At 58.9% G+C, this 15,867-nt stretch overlaps 2 protein-coding genes across 4 annotated transcripts; one reads left to right on the top strand and one right to left on the bottom strand.

Moving 5' to 3' along the window:
* Positions 1 to 138: 138 nt before the first annotated feature.
* Positions 139 to 7,181, top strand: DDX49 (DEAD-box helicase 49). The gene is made up of 13 exons (XM_004277515.4): positions 139 to 297; positions 1,174 to 1,297; positions 1,916 to 2,001; positions 2,090 to 2,211; positions 2,553 to 2,740; positions 2,884 to 3,024; positions 3,767 to 3,842; positions 4,139 to 4,215; positions 4,392 to 4,489; positions 5,579 to 5,653; positions 6,299 to 6,387; positions 6,480 to 6,551; positions 6,643 to 7,181. Exons 1-13 carry the CDS (start codon positions 183 to 185, stop codon positions 6,829 to 6,831), a joined length of 1,452 nt encoding a protein of 483 aa, XP_004277563.1. The 5' UTR covers positions 139 to 182; the 3' UTR covers positions 6,832 to 7,181.
* A 587-nt stretch (positions 7,182 to 7,768) lies between these two features.
* On the bottom strand, positions 7,769 to 15,142 carry HOMER3 (homer scaffold protein 3). 3 transcript variants are annotated; one of them, XM_012535778.3, is made up of 10 exons: positions 14,252 to 15,142; positions 13,256 to 13,337; positions 13,012 to 13,168; positions 12,628 to 12,759; positions 11,523 to 11,630; positions 10,394 to 10,515; positions 9,722 to 9,878; positions 9,278 to 9,391; positions 9,082 to 9,168; positions 7,769 to 8,236 (listed from the first exon to the last, which is right to left on the bottom strand). In XM_012535778.3, exons 2-10 carry the CDS (start codon positions 13,267 to 13,269, stop codon positions 8,045 to 8,047), a joined length of 1,083 nt encoding a protein of 360 aa, XP_012391232.2. In that variant the 5' UTR covers positions 13,270 to 13,337; positions 14,252 to 15,142; the 3' UTR covers positions 7,769 to 8,044. The 3 variants fall into 3 exon arrangements, with proteins under 3 accessions (XP_012391232.2, XP_004277560.2, XP_049564075.1); XM_004277512.4 differs by having other exon boundaries at positions 14,936 to 15,142; XM_049708118.1 differs by having other exon boundaries at positions 13,256 to 15,142.
* Positions 15,143 to 15,867: the final 725 nt, after the last annotated feature.

Below are 15,867 nucleotides of genomic sequence, written 5' to 3'. Positions count from 1 at the left end.
GAGAGCCAACGGGATTCGGGGAAGAGTGGTAAGGATGTGGTAGAGGCTAGGAATGGCAGTGAACTGCAGAGGGTGGGACCAGGCAGGAGGCAGATCCAATAAACTGGAAGGTTTTCCTGACGTCATCAACACGCACCGGAAGCACGGCTCACACTGGTGCTTACACTGGGCTGGCGGCGAGGATGGCTGGCTTTGCGGAGCTTGGGCTGTCATCCTGGCTCGTGGAACAATGTCGGCAGCTGGGTTTGAAGCAGCCCACGCCCGTGCAGCTCGGCTGCATTCCCGCCATCCTGGAAGGTGAGTATGGCTAGACCTCTTCTCCAGGAGGCGTCCCCGCTCCTGTCACCTCACTTTGCCTTCTCGCCCCTTTTGCCCACGCCGGCCCCGTGAGGCGAAGGGCAGTCTTGGCCCTTACGGGCGATCCTGGGTTCCGGAGGCAGACTAGGCAGTGTCGGCGTTTAGGGTGTACGGCTGACTCGCTGTGTGTCCGCACTCAAGTGATGTAATCTCTGAAACTTTTATAGCCTCACAGCACTGGGAGGGTTTGATGAAAAACTAATAGATAGTACTGGGAAAATTCGGTAGTGCTTGGATTACTATCTCCATTTTACAAATGGAAACTGAGGTTGCCAAGATTACTGGTAAATCCACGGCTCTGGTCCCTAGACTGCTCTTCTCCCCACTCCTCTGGTCCAACCCAGTTTTGCCATTAAAGGGACGCCTTCAGGAAGCCTAGGATGTGATAAATTGAGGCATTAAATGAACAAGGATGAAGGAGTCAGTAGGGAGCATAGGATGCAGATTGGGGGGAGGACATTCTGGCTTTCCCAAGCCCTGATACCCCGGAAGGAGTCAAAACGAGGTCGTGGTTAGTAGCAGGTATCTCAGGTCAGATGGATGTGGGTTCCAGTCCAGCCTGATACTCACTGTCTGTGTATCCTGGGAAAATCTTTGAGACTTTGTTTCCCCTTATGTTAAATGGGGATTATAATGGCTTCGCCCTTCTAAAATGTGTCAGTTGCTCTAAATGGAAAGTTGTCAGAATGCCTGGAACGGGAAGGGTACAGGCCAGTACTGAGCATACAGTAATTGCTCATTAAATGTTAGCTGCTGTAAACTGTGCCCGATACAACACCTGTCTACACCTGTGACACTGCTTTGCTCTCTGCCCAGGTCGGGACTGCCTGGGCTGTGCCAAGACAGGCAGTGGCAAGACGGCAGCGTTTGTCCTGCCCATCTTGCAGAAGCTGTCTGAGGATCCCTATGGCATCTTCTGCCTCGTCCTGACACCCACCAGGTGAGCGCCCCAAAGGCCTCGTGGGTGAGTTAACCAGCTGTGTTCTCTCGGGCAAGCGCCTTTACCTCTCTGAGCGCACTTTCCATGTGTGCAAGATGGGGACAGAAATTATGCCCACCTCTTAGAGGTGCTGAAGAATTAACAAGACAGTGTGTGAAAAGTTCTGAGCACAGGGCTTGACTCAGGGGCAAGCAGGAAGGCCGGGAAGTAGGAACACAGGCAGAGAAAAGGCCTGGGCGGAGCTGGGGCTGGGGGCAGAGAGGAGAGGACTTGGACACTGACCAGCCCTGGGGGAGGGGGGACTGACACTTGGGTCTCAGGCTTTGATGACTGTGGTGTTGAGGCCATTGCTGAGGACGTGGGAAGAAGAAAGGCCAGTGTGGGTAGGACTGGCAGGGGACAAGCCATGGGCTGTTTGGGGATCCAGCCTAGTGAGAGGGTAGGGACCACAAGGGGCCTCCAACACTCAGTATCAGAACCTTTGTCCAAAGGGGACTGGGAGCCTCGGAGGGTGTGTGAACAGGAGAGGTCCAGGCAGGAGGCCGTAGGGTGGAGATGGGAATGAGAGGCAAGCACAAAACCGCTATCTGACCCAGGCTGGCCCCTTCATGCCCACAGGGAGCTGGCCTACCAGATCGCAGAGCAGTTCCGGGTCCTGGGGAAGCCTCTGGGCTTGAAAGACTGCATCATTGTCGGCGGCATGGGTATGGGGGGCCCAGGGAGGCTCTGGGCATGGACCCTCTGCAGCCTCAGACCATCCACCCAGCCCCACCTCTCGCCCTCCACCCACAGACATGGTGGCCCAGGCCTTGGAGCTCTCCCGGAAACCACATGTGGTCATCGCCACACCAGGGCGCCTGGCTGACCACCTCCGCAGCTCCGATACCTTCAGCATAAAGAAGATTCGCTTCCTGGTAAGTCAGCCTGGGGCCCTGATACATCCATGTGGGAAATGTGTGTCCCACAGGCCATCCAGTACCACGCTGGGAATGGTGATAAGAACAGCTCAGGAACCAACAAAAGGGGGCCTGTATTAGTAAAGATAGTTGGGGGCTGGGCCTCTCTGAGGAGGTGACATTGGAGCTGAGACGGGTGAGGGAGAAGGCCTCCAAGACCTAGAGGGAGAGTGCTCTAGGGCCCACATCTTAGACCAGGAAGGAGGCACATGGGGAAGGTGGGTCGAGCCCAGGCATGTAGTCAGGATTCGGCCAGCACCCTCACCCCAGATCCCTACCCCCTGCTGCCGGCACTACAGGTGATGGATGAGGCGGACCGGCTGTTGGAGCAGGGCTGCACTGACTTCACCGTGGACCTGGAGGCCATCCTGGCGGCTGTGCCGGCCCGCAGGCAGACGCTGCTCTTCAGTGCCACGCTGACCGACACGCTGAGGGAGCTGCAGGGCCTGGCCACCAACCAGCCCTTCTTCTGGGAGGCTCAGGCCCCGTGAGTCCATAGCCACGCTCCTGGGGGAGCAGGGCAGGCGGGAGTCCAAGTGGGGGTCACACCCAACAGAGGTTACTACCCATGGGCAGGGTGGGCTATTGGCCTCATTCAACAGAAGGGGAAACAGGCCCGCCTGTCCCCAGTGTGCGCACAGTAGAACAGCTGGACCAGCGCTACCTGCTAGTGCCTGAGAAGGTCAAGGATGCCTACCTGGTCCACCTGATCCAGAACTTCCAGGACGAGCACGAGGACTGGTCCATCATCATCTTCACCAACACATGCAAGTGAGTGTGGGCAGGCCTGCCTCTCCCATCCCCCGGGCGCCCCTCCCATAGCCCTTCACGGAGGCCTGAGAGGTGGCCCAAGGTTGGAGGTATGAGGCATACAGATGGTCTCGGCACTCCGGGGCCTCTGCTCAGACCAGCAGTTTCAGAGGATGCACTCAAGGGGGCTCAGAGAGGTCAAGCAGTTTGCCAAGGTCACCCCTCCTGAAGGCAGAGCCAGGATTTGGGGTTCCTCAGACCTGCCTTTAACCGGAAGGGCTGAGGGCCTCAGGCTCTCTCCAGGAGACCCCTGCAGCAGCTGCGAAGGCCCTGGAGCAGCCTATTCGCTGTGGTCTCAGGATGTCAATGAGGCCCGGCACATCAGCACCAACACCTGGGGCTGTCCTCTCCGCAGACCCAGGGATTTCAAAATCCTTTGAGGCGTTCAGGGAGAGCGTCAAGGAGCTGTAGAGTAGCCTAGCCTGAGCCAGCGTAGAAGGGCAGTCCACAGCACGTGGAGGAGACCTCCTGACTGCTGCCCCCCAAGAATTTCTTGGCCACCAGAAGAGAAAAGTCTGGATGTAGGGCCCACTCTTGTTGGCTTAGGCCAGGGGAGGGGTCAGTGGGCAGGACACTGCAGCCCGGCTTCTCCTTCCCCAGCTGTGCAGGGCCACCTACTTGGGGACTCGGGGGGTGGGAGGGCCAGGAGCACCTTTCCAGGACCCTAGCGCTAGATGGGCTGACAGCACATCCTTCCTGCCAGGACCTGTCAGATTCTGTGTATGATGCTGCGCAAATTCAACTTCCCCACCGTGGCTTTGCATTCCATGATGAAACAGGTGAGGCGTTGGGCGGCCCCACAGATCCCCTCACCCGCCAGCCTTGCCCTGGGGACTTCTCCCAGCTTTTGCCCAGGCCCTTTCCTCTGCCTGGAACACTCTTCCTGCCACCTGTCTGCCCCAGTCTGGCCTCCTCAAGGTCATCTCCCTCACTGGACTGTGAGCCACTTGAGGGCGGAGACTGTCCTGGCCTCTGCCCTGTCCCCAGCCCTCACACAGTAAGCGCTCAAACGTTTGTTGAGATGCTACCTCACACCCCACTTCCCACCCCCAATTCTCTCCCCAATCCGGCACAGAAAGAACGCTTTGCCGCCCTGTCCAAGTTCAAGTCCAGCATCTACCGGATCCTGATCGCGACAGATGTGGCCTCCCGGTGAGCAGCTCCAGGGTACTCCCTTCCCCAGGACGCCCCCCACAAAAGGGCCAGAGGGAGGGACTGGCTTCAGGCATGGGTCAGGCAGCCTCAGCTTCACTGCTGAACGACCTTGGGTGAGTCCCAACCTCAGTTTCCCCACATGGACAGAGGTGCTGACCGAACTCTCTCTCCAGGGGCCTGGACATTCCCACGGTACAGGTGGTCATCAACCACAACACCCCTGGGCTCCCGAAGATCTACATCCACCGAGTCGGCCGGACAGCCCGTGCAGGTGAGCACACAGGGTGGGGCAGCCTTTGGCACCCGCCCCTTCTGCCTGCCCACACCACGAGGAGCCAGAGTCACAAGCTGGTGGGACACAGGAGGGCTACAGGCCACAGGTGAAAGACACTAGAGGAAGCACTTGCAAGTTGGGGGAATCGGCCTTTCAAAACCGTAGGTGGGGATGCTCTGTCTTCTCACCCCCAGCAGCACTAACAGTGACACATGCTGTCCCCTGGGGACACGGTACACACTGGCCCCATCCCCACCACTCCCTGTTGCCTCACCCCAGGCCCCTTTACCCGTCAGGGCTGCCAATCCATGCCCAGCAGCAAATAGGTGTACGAGTCCTGGTGGGTATGACGCTGCCCTGTGGGATTTGCCGTCCAAGTTCAACCCCTCGCTGTGACTCTGGCTAGGAGCCAAGGAGGCATCCTTGTGTCTGCTCCCCAGCCCCACCCAGGAGGGGCGCGGAGTCCAGGAGATTTTCTCACACCTGGAGTGGGCAGAGAGACGGTTTCTGGGGCCAGACTGGGCCTGGCCCTTCTCTCCTCCCCTGTGGCCTCAGGAAGGTCACATCAGCTCTCTGGGCCCCCACTGCCTCATCCAACAATGGGTAATAAGAAGGTGACACCTGTTTGGGGCTGCTCCGAGGGCCATGCGCCTGGCCAGCTGCCAGTGCTGTTCCAGCACTAGTCACTGTCACAGGAACGGGGAATGGAGAAAGTGGTGTGCAGAGATCTGAGCTGAAGCCTGTCTGGGCTTATTGCTGACAGAACTTGGCCTGGGCTCCCTGGCGGCCACACCAAAATGGGAAATCAGCCACATCACCTGTATAAGGCCAAGCTGGCAGGAGAGCTGCCTCTCCCTGGAGTCCTGCAGCTCCCCTGGGACAGACCTGCCTACTACGCAGAGGTCAGGCAGGGGGTTGAGCCCTGACGCCCTGAGCGTCATTCATTTCCAGTCACTCACTCACCTACCGAGCTCCTGTACTGTTCCCCTTGATTGAGAGGAGCCCTGAGCCGCCTGCTGGTCAGGACCTGCTTCTGTTGGCCCTTTGTCTTGGCCTCCAGCACACAGCCTGGGTGTGTCCCCACAGGGCGGCAGGGACAGGCCATCACGCTGGTGACGCAGTATGACATCCACCTGGTACACGCCATCGAGGAGCAGATCAGTGAGTGGAGGGGCAGAGGAGGAGAGGGGAGGGGAGGCAGGTGCTTCTGGGTGAGATGCCACTCAGCCCTATCAGACACCCGCTAGCCTGCTCACGTAAGCAGGCTTAAACTGCGCTTTCCTTTTTATGCAACCCTCAGAGAAGTTTCTTTTGCCCAGTTGTTGAAACAAGCTCTGCAATGGCCTTCAGCAGCTGAAAGCCACATCTGGTGGGAAGGGACTTTGGTTTCTCAGACCAGAGTGTGTGGGTGGTCCCTGTGGATGAGTCAGAAGCCCCAGGGCTCGGGCCTGGGCATGTTTGAAAAACCCCCTTGGGTGGTTTAATGTGTAGCCAAGACTGAGAACCTCTGGGGCACCTCCAGTCACTGCACAGACTGTCCTAAGATTCAGAAATGTCTTGACTTTAAAGGACACTGTTTCCAGGAAAAAAAAAAAAATCCCTAGTCAAATTCATAGTATTGCTAACAACAAAAAAAGAGCAGTCTATACCTTCCTTGGGTCTGAAATCTTAGATCTTGCCCACCTGATCCTTATCTGCTATGGCCCTGGATGGCCTTGCATGCCCTGCTACACAGGGAACTCACTACATAGTTGAAATCCCTCTCCATGTCGTGCCTGCCCCCCTGTGACGCTGCTGTCCCCACAGAGAAGAAGCTGGAGGAGTTCTCGGTGGAGGAACCTGAGGTGCTACAGATCCTCACACAGGTCAACGTGGTGCGGAGGGAGTGTGAGATCGTGAGTGTCAGGGAAGGGGCTGGTCCTTGGGGCCCAGGGTGCTTCCTGGAAGATGGTGACCCCCAAGACGGCCTCTCCCTCCCGCCCCCCAGAAACTGGAGGCAGCCAACTTTGATGAAAAGAAAGAGATTAATAAGCGGAAGCAGATGATCCTGGAGGGGAAGGTGAGGGCTGGGCCGGTGGTGGAGTGGGCGTGGGGCACAAGCTTCCCCGCAGACGATCAGCTTAGCCACCTTCCGGTCCTCCCCATGCCAGGATCCCGACCTGGAGGCCAAGCGCAAGGCCGAGCTGGCCAAAATCAAGCGGAAGAACCGGCGCTTCAAGGAGAAAGTGGAGCAGGCACTGCAGCGGCAGAAGGCCAGCGGGGCTGGCCGCAGGGGGTGTCCATCCAGGGCCCAGCCTGAGGCCTGCTTGTCCCCAGCACCAGCTCAGGGCCCGGCCTGAGTTCCACACGGCCCCCGTCTGCCCAGCCTGGGACGCCTTCATCCAGCTGAAGGTTGGAGGGTCCTCCCCTCAGGATAATCTCTCCTCCTAGTCTGCCCAGTCCCCCTCAGTGGAGCCCACGGACACCCACGTTCAGTGCGCAGCCCTCCACCCCACCCTGCAGCCCCTGGTGGCCCCTCCTCAGAACCTTGGCCAAGAGGCAGGCTGCAGAGGAGGAAAGAAGGCTATGAGGTTGGGCCCAAGTCCACGTGCAGTGACCCCAGCCCAGGGTCACCCTGGGGGTGCCGTGGGGCCCCAGAGCGAAGGTGTGTCGTTGCAGGAGATGCTCAATAAATGAGTCTTTTGACTTCCCCAGTCTGACTCTCGGGGAGCAGGGGCAGAGGGAGGAGGGTATGACTGCCTATACTTCTCAAGTCTCCCAGAACACCACTTACCACCCCCCCATCCCCCCGGGTCTCCTTTCCTGTGGGGCCAGGCCCAAAGCTTTGAACTGCAGTGCTGACCATTCCAGCCGAGTGACCTTGGGTTGGTGAAGCCCCTTATATGGGCCTTGGTTTCTTCATCTGGAAAATGGGCATAGCAACTGCTCTTCTCTGCAAATGCAGATGTTTTGGTGAGATCCCTCCCATGCCCAGTGAACACAGCCATGGGCTAGGACCTTCCCCTCCTGCCCACCTGCTTGTATTTGGGGTTTGTGGCCAGAGTGAAGTGGTGGGAGGAGTCCTTAACCAGGGTCCACCTTAGTCCAAACTGGTCCAGACAACATGGGCAGAGCCCAAGAAGATGGGGCAGCAGAGCCATGTGGCCTGGCATGCCCCTGAGGCTTTCTGGCCTCCCTCTCATCTCTGAGTGGCTCACCAAACCCTACACAGACCGAGGGCAGCGGGTCCAGTGACGGCGACCGGGTACCTAGCTACTCACACACCACACACACAGCCACGCTTAGAAATGTAATTTGGGCACCAGCACATGCCCTGGGGAGTCTAGAAATTCTACACGATGAAGAGCTCAAAAACAGCCCGTGAGCTGTGAACAGCCAGGGCCGGCTGGAGTACTGTGGACAGGCCCTCCCCAGGCTGAGTCGGGCCCCAGTCCCTGCCGGGGGAATGGCCCACTGTGCCGCCTGCGGCCTGGCCCGTGCCCCAGGCGGGAATCGTTCATGTAAAACTAGCTCCCGCAGGCCCCTGCTCCCACGTAGACCCAGAGGCCGGACTCAGGGCGTGCCCTCGGCCAGGCGGGCCAGGCCCTCCCGCAGCTCGCTCAGCTCAAACAGCCTGACGTCCAGCAGCTGCGCGGCCCGGCCCACCTCGGCCCGTGCCCGCTCCCGCTCTACCCGTGCCTCCTCCAGGCTGCGCTCCGTTGCCCGCAGCTGGTGCTCCAGCTCCGCGTTTCGGGTCTCCAGTTCCTGCAGGGAGAGGGCAAGCAGGGTTGGGGGCCCCAGCAAGTCTCAAGCGTCCAGCATCTGAATGCTATCCCCACAGCCTCCACTCTGGGCCAAGCCCTCTCTGTCTCCTGGCCTCCTCCCTGCCACCTCTACCCAAGACACTCCCTGGTCCCCTGATTGGAACATCACTGAAATGACAACATTCCTCTTCTGCTCAAGACCCTCGTCACCCATCATGCTGGGAATGAAATCCATACCCCTCCTTGCTCATTCCAACCCAGGCTTGCTGGCTTCCTTGTGGTTCCTTGAACATACTTTCTTCCCACCTCAGGGCCTTTGCATATGCTGTGCACTCTGCCCAGGAAACAACAGGGAGCATTCCCCCAACCTCTCTCTCTTTGGGGGCACCAGCTCCTTTAACTTCTCCCTCCTGCTGGACTCACAGGACATGCTTGAAGGTTTCTCAGATAAAGTCTACAGTGAGGGCCAGGCCAGCACACCTGGGTACAAATGCAAGCTCCTGACCTCAGGCTGGGAATGTGTGAGGATTTGATGGGGTCAAGAATGAAGATTCAACAGAGACTCAAAAACCGCTTGTTGAATGAATGGAAGGAGATGAAACATTGTACTAATAACCATGTTTTATAAACCACCCACTGATTCCGTCCTTCCATGCACCTGGTCGTCCAAATCCTTCACAACCTTAGATGTCTTCCTACTCCATTTATAGGTGAAGAAACTGAAACTCAGGGAGGCACATAGCTGCCCAGAACCCACTAGGTAGGGAAGATGCCAGGTCTGTCCTACATCAGAGGCTGGCTGCCTTGGGTGGTCACCCCACCCCGCCTCACAGCAACCGCACACACCTGCACCTTCTGCTGTGTCTCCTCACGCTCGGCGCTGTCTGGGGCCTCACGGGGACCACCAGTCTGGCTCTTCAGCGTCTGGATCTCCTAATGGAGAAGTTCCCAGAATCCATTCTGAGAGTCCTGGCTCCCCCATGGGAGATCAGGGAAGGCAGGGCCCAAGGAAACACAAACGCATACAGACACGCTCACACACCTGGTCCTTAGTTTGCACTAGTGCCTCCAGCTGCTCCAGCGACTGGCCCGGTCCCTCCTTCTCACTGACCGCGGGTGGCTCGGCGGTGGCAGCCTGGGCCTCCAGCTCAGCCACCTGTGCAGACAGGAAGGTCAGCCCCTGACGCCCCAGCCTGTACTCTCCTGATCCCTGGGGAATATGCCTGACCAGCCAAGCCCATGACTGGGCACTAACCCCTTCTGGTTGGGGCCACCACCCCGCCTCTGGCAGGTAGGTCTTTAGGGTCTGACAACCCTCTGAGGCTGACATTATTTCAGACCCATACTACAGAACAAGAAACTAAGGCTCAGGGAAGTGATTTGCCAAGATCACACAGCCAGCCAGGGAACCCAGGACAGATAGGAGGCCGGGGCTTCACAGTGGTCCGGGCCACTTGGGGTCTCTGGGAGGGAGGGGCTTCCTCACCCGCTGTCGCAGCCTCTCGGCCTCTGCGCGCTGGGCCTCCAGCTGCTGCCTCCACTGGGCGGCGGCGGCGTTGGCCTCTCGCAGGGCGCTCGCCAACTTGTTGTTACTGTCCTGAAGCGCGAAGAACTCGGCCTCCCACTGCACCTCGCCCACCGAGCTGCGGGGACGGGGGAGTCGGCAGAGGGTAGGGCGGGGTCTCACTGGGCCTGAGGCAGGGTGAGGGAGGTGCTGGGCTGGGGGCGGGGTTATGGTTGGGGCCAAGGTACCTCGGGACTAGGGGGTGGGGACGTTCCGGGGAGGCGGAGTCTTGTCGGGGGTGGGGTCAAAGTAGGCGCTTTGGTGTCAGTTCAGTGAGACACAGTCGGAAGGCCAAGCAGGATCAGCCCAGGAGATGTGGACAGCACAAAGTGGGTGGGGAGGCACCCGTGGGTTTAGAATTAGCCAGGGGAGATGTGGACAGGCCAGAGTTAGCCCCGAGTAATGGATGAGGCAGGAGCGGGGTCGGCTCTGGAAGGGGCATAGTCTGAGTGTCTCCTCTCCTACCACAGGCCTTGGGTCCAGTGTCAGATCCCGCCGCTTGAACAAGTCCCTACAGTTTCTGAGAACTTCCTCTCCCCTCTTCCCCAACCCTTCGTCCTGCCACGCCCCTGTGCCCCGCCCTACCCCCCTCACCCCTCGGACAGCATCTTTCTGAGCCGCTCGCGCTCAGCGGGGCCGGGAGCGTCCGCGCTCTGGCTGCGGAATAGCTTCTCGTCGCCGGGGCCGTTGGAGCTGACGAGGGGGCTCGGGGTCACCTAAGAGCATGGGCAGAAGTGAGGGCACAGTGAGGGCTGATGCTACGTGGTTCGTGACTGAGGGCAGGAGGTCTTTCCCAGCACTGGGATCTGACTGCTCCTTTCCCCTCCTCACCCACCACCAATGGCTCCCGATGGCCCCTTTCTGGGCCCTGCCCCCCACCTTGCCTGCTGGGCTCTCACCAACCCCCAGGAGCAAACCTGATGCAGTCTAGCCTAAACCCCGGGAGATACTCATAATCTGCAAAGCGGGGAGCAATCTGAAACCTCCATGCTGTTCCCTCAGAGCAATGACCTTCCCTGGGGCCAAATTTCAACATCCATTTAAAAATCCCACAGGAAACGCACTCCATCAGGCTAAATTCATTATGAATCCACCTGCTGCCTGGACCAACCTACTTTTTCATCTCCTTAATCCCTGTGCCCAGCCCTGGGCCTGGCACACAGTATGCGGTCAATAAATGATGCTGAGGGACTTCCCTGGTGGTCCAGCGGGTGAGACTCCGTGCTCCCAGTGCAGGGGGCCTGGGTTTGATCCCTGGTCAGGGAATAGATCCTGCATGCGTGCCACAACTAAGAGTCTGCATGCCGCAACTAAGAAGCCCGCATGCCGCCACAAAGATCCCACAAGCCGCAACTAAGACCCGGTGCCGCCAAAATACATAAGTAAAATAAATAATAAATATTTAAACTAAATAAATAAATGATACGAATAAGTTAGTGGGGGAAAACACCCAGGGACAGTTTTTTACTCTGCCGCTCTACTTAGCCATTTCAACTTCCATATTTCAACTCTGCCCTGTGAGCTGGTTTTCTGGCCTTCCTTGATCTAACATTTGGACAGCCTATGACACGCCCCCATGGCACCCACAGCCCTCTTCCATGGTCCTTGCCATGGATCTAGTTTTACATCATCTGTGAGCATCTGGTCCTGGGAACCGGCACAGCACCTAGACCCCCCCAATATCAGTTGAGCTCCTGGCACGCATGGGACAGGGAGTGCTGACCTGGTGGGCAGTGAGCCCCAGGGCTGGACTGGTGAGCTCTCCCCCATCCTGAGATTTCTCCCGTGCCAGCCTCGCTGCTTCCTTCACTTCCTGGAACTTCTCGGCAAACTGAGGAATGGGGGGCAGGAACAGACAGTCAACAAACCCCCAGCCCCCTCCCCCAGGGTCCCACCACATTAGCTCCACCCAGTAGCAGCTCTGTCACTTTGGAAGGAACTTTAGAATTGAGTGCATCCCCTCCTCTCATGAACTGGAAGAGTGGGAAGTAGGCTTGGAAAACGATGCCCAATGAGCAGAGTGGGTATCAGGATGGGGGGGGGTGTTCATGGAGGTGTATCACATTGAGCCACCTTGAGAAAGGGGCCCCCTTTCCCTCTCAGTCAGGCTTATTTCAGCAAGGAGAGCCTCAGGTGGGTGCTAATCTGTCTTTCATTTCCAGCTAGGGTAGGATACACTTTTTTTTTTCATTTTAAAATAAATTTCCTTAGCTTGAAAGTAATTTTTTAAAGAAACATATTTACAGACATACAGCCACTTGATTTGTGCAAAGGGGCCAGTGCAATTCATTGGGGGTTGGGGGGGTAGATGTTTTTTTCAAAAAATGGCCCAAGAGCAACTGAATACTCATGTGGGAAAAAAACACTCCTACTTTAAACCTCCGGTAGAAATTAATTCAATGATCTAAATTTGAAAGGAAAACTAATGCTTCTAGAAGCAAAGCAAAGCAAAGCATCATGAACTCAACAGGATTCAGAGAGCACGAACCATACAGGGAAACAATGGATAAGACAGTACTGAACTCTAGAAACAGCAGAGGGTGGAGGAAGGCGATAAAGAAGGTAATGCCAGGGGTGCGGGGAAGCACCCAGCCCATCCTAGGCACCCAGAGAGGGGCAGGCTGTGTCCGAAATCAGAGCAGGTGGCCAACAGAGCTGGAATGTGAACCAGAAAATTGGGAAGGAGCTACTGGCTTGTCCAATTCTGTAGGCCCATTCTGCAGCTGGGAAGATGGAGGCCCAGCATCTGTCCAGGGTTCCCCCAGTGCACCCAAGAGAAGACCCAGCCCCAGCCCCATTCCTCCCACCATGTATCCCTGCAGGCCCACCTGAGTCAGATGCTGCTCAGAGGCAAAGCCAAGGCCATAGACGGTGTTGGCGCGACTGTCTGCCCACTGCCCGAACTTCTGGGACGTTTTGGTAAATGTCATGTTGGGGGTGACAGTGCTGTTGATGATGGCCTGGGGAAGGCGGTGGGGAGAAAAGTTCCCGGGTGATGGGACTGGTAACAATGAATGTGAAACCCCCAGGGATATAGCTTTGTATTAGCACCTCAGAAGTCCTTGGTCTGAGCCATTTCAGGAGGAAGACTGAGACCCAGAAAGACTCAGGGTACTCCCCCGGCCCCCAAGGCACACAGCAAGGAAGCGACTGAACCAGGCTTGTCCCTAGGATCCTTGGCACCTGCCACCCCACCCAAGCCCCACCAGGACCTTGGCACCCCCAAGGCTGATGATTCGGTAGACGTTGCGGGTGGCATCGTAAAAGTAGGAGACAGTGAGTGCGTGTTTGCCCGCGGGGATCCAGTTCCGCTTGGTGGCCGGGTCGATCTGGAACACGTGCGCCCGTGTGCTGAAGATGGGCTGCTCCCTGCATGGGGAGAGGGTGTTCAGCGGGGGCCAGGCACCGGCCCCCCAGGGGACTCAAGGCCAAGCTTTGGTAGAAGCAGGGGCTCACCTGGCTGTGGACATTGGTCAGGCTTGTCTGGGTGGGCTCCAAGGGACAGCCAGGGGGATGGTAGGAACAGCTGGCTTGGCCTCTGGGGGGACAGGACGTTTGTGAGTGTCTCCCCAGACCAGGCTGTGGGAGGCCAAGCATATCCAGCCCCAGGACCCACTTCCAAGTACACCATTCATAGAACTTCAATCCAAAAGTGAGGGAATCACTCAGCAAAAAGATCCCAACTCTCTCCATTGGGAGGAAACTCTTGCAACACCCTGGGCAGGAGACGGCCTCTGATAGGAGCCAGGTGGCATCTAACAGCCCAGCATACACCTCACATCTTCCTGGTTACTGGACCCCCAGTGAAGTCTTCTCAATCTCTGGGCTGGGTGGAGGAGGCCAAGGTGGCCAACTCCTGTTCAGTACTTCCTGACACTTTCGTCCATCACTCCTCAAAGCAGGGCCTCCATCGATAAGTGGGGCATTGACAGGTGCCTACTGGGAGACCGGTCCCCCACTGGACCCACAAAGAGACCCCTCAGCTTCCACTGTAGGGCAGAGGCACACCTTGGAGTCAAAGTCCAAATCCCCAGGGAGCCTCCAGCCTAGTTAAAAAGACAAGATGTGGCTCAACAGGTCTACCATGGTGCCCACCCATCACCACTCAATCCCAGTACCATGGGGCTGGGCGGGATCCAGGTCCACGAGAGACCTGGGGGAGGGGGGGAGGCAAACTAAGGGAAGGGAGGCCTAGACTCGGTAGCCTCCGTGGTCAGAGGGGGGAATGCCCCCCCACTCTGTCCTGGGCAGCTTCTGTCCCGGTCACAGGGTCTGAAACCGGAGCCCCTGGGTGGGGGAGGGGCAGAGACTTTGGCCGGGGTTGGGGGTGAGTCCTGGGTCGAGCCAGGGTTCCGGGGCGCAGGGATCCTAGAAACTCAGGCGCCTCCTGCCCGGACGTTCCTGCAGCGGATGTTCCTGCAGCGACTTGCGGCTTTGGGAAAAGTTACTCACCAAGAGTCATGCGCCTCGGACGCTGCCGGCCGCGGGGCTCCAAAGGGGAGCCCGACTCCGCCCGGTGTCCGGGATCCACAATCGCGTGCGGGGGCGAAGCCCCACCCCAGGAGCCCCAGTCCAGGGGATCTGATATTCAGTCAGGATCGAGTTCCCAGGGTCAGGACCAGGGTGCCCTATGCGCGCCCCAACTTCGGGAAGTGCCGCCCCCGACCCTGGAACTTCCAGGATCCCTGCGACGCCCCGCCCCACTCCGGGTCCAGAACTTCGGGGACACGTTATCTACCTCCTGCAACCGCAGGTCCAGAGCTTAGGGGATCCTGCGCGCTGTTCCTTACTCCTGAACTTCGGGGACGCCCCTGCCACCCTTCCATCCCCGGGTCCTGAATTTCGGGGTTCCCTCGCGTCGCCCCTCCACCCCAGGTCCGAAACGTCGGAGACATCTTCACAGCCTCCTCCAATGACGGGTCCGGAACTTCGGGAACCGCTCGCACTGTCCCCTCCCCGACCCCGACAACGGAACTTCGGGGTCCCCGCGCCCTCTCAAGCCCTGGAACTTCGGGGCTCCCCCAGCTGCCCCCAGCCTCTGTATTCGGAACTTCGGGACCCCCAGCGCCCTCTCCCCGGCCCTGGAACTTCGGGGCCCCCCGCGCTCCCAGCGCTGGCTCAGCTGGCCGGGCTCACCCTGCCGGCTCTGCACCCCGCAAGTGTCCGGGCGCTAGGCGGGTGCGGCCCCGCGGCGCCGAGTCCCCGCAGACGGGCGCCCCGCTCGCTCGCTGGCTCCGGGGCCCGCGCCCTCCGCGCCGCCCTCCGCACCGCCCGCGCCTTTGTCTGCGCCGTCGCCGCCGCCGCCCGCGCCGTCTCCGGTCCCATCGCGGCGAGTCCCGACGCGGCCGCCGCCCGCCCCGCCTCCCCGGGCCGCCGAGGCCGCACCGCAGCACCCCCTGCTGGCGGCAGGTGGGGGGAGAGGGAGAAGGAGGGGCGCGAGCAGGGAGGAAGCGGGGAGGATTGGGGAAGAGAGGTAAAGAAGGGGGCGGAAGCGGACAGGGAATAGGGCGGGGACAGAGACCCAGACCTAGAGACAGAGAGATGGAGGAGAGAGGCAGAGACACAGGAGACGGACAGACAGACAGACCTGGGTGGACAGAGGAGAATGTGGCCTCATCCTCTCTTCAAGGGGGGCCCTGACCCTCGGGGCCTCTGCTGCTTTTGCCCGTGATGGGGAATCAGGTTCCTCTTCACCCGATGGGAGTCCAGGGGCAGGGCGCATCTGCTGCCTTGGTGGGCCCGGGCGCATGCACACAGTGGCTTCTCAATGGCTGTATCCAGAAAATGAAAGAGACCTCCGCAGAGAGGGGGCTGGTAGATGAGAGAGAGGCAAACAGTAGGCACTTAATGGGGCTTGATCCCAGGCCCCCTGCTCAGAATCCTTCCTGCCTGCTCTCCCACCTCACCCTGATCCCCAGGTTGGGACTTCTGTCAACCTCGGGGCTTCTGTGTCCCCTTAAACAACTGTAACAATGCCGATGAGGTTGGATTAGGATCATCGTTGCTGTGTTATAGGGTCCCCAAATCCAGGTGGAGGGAATGTCAGTGTCCACTTGCCACCAAACGGG

This window comes from Orcinus orca, chromosome 3, assembly GCF_937001465.1.
Source record: "Orcinus orca chromosome 3, mOrcOrc1.1, whole genome shotgun sequence".
Lineage (NCBI taxonomy): Eukaryota > Metazoa > Chordata > Mammalia > Artiodactyla > Delphinidae > Orcinus > Orcinus orca.
This window is presented reverse-complemented; position numbering and strand designations above follow the sequence as displayed.

What these genes read in the sequence shown, in the direction of transcription:
- DDX49 (XM_004277515.4), top strand. Translation starts at nt 183, where the DNA reads ATGGCTGGCTTTGCGGAGCTTGGGCTGTCATCCTGGCTCGTGGAACAA. An exon ending in CATTCCCGCCATCCTGGAAG is followed by an intron (nt 298 to 1,173) that starts GTGAGTATGGCT and finishes CTCTCTGCCCAG; the next exon opens with GTCGGGACTGCCTGGGCTGT. An exon ending in TTCTGGGAGGCTCAGGCCCC is followed by an intron (nt 2,741 to 2,883) that starts GTGAGTCCATAG and finishes GCCTGTCCCCAG; the next exon opens with TGTGCGCACAGTAGAACAGC.
- HOMER3 (XM_049708118.1), bottom strand. An exon ending in CTGAGCAGCATCTGACTCAG is followed by an intron (nt 11,631 to 12,627) that starts GTGGGCCTGCAG and finishes CCCATTCCTCAG; the next exon opens with TTTGCCGAGAAGTTCCAGGA. An exon ending in TGGGGCTCACTGCCCACCAG is followed by an intron (nt 10,516 to 11,522) that starts GTCAGCACTCCC and finishes CCATGCTCTTAG; the next exon opens with GTGACCCCGAGCCCCCTCGT.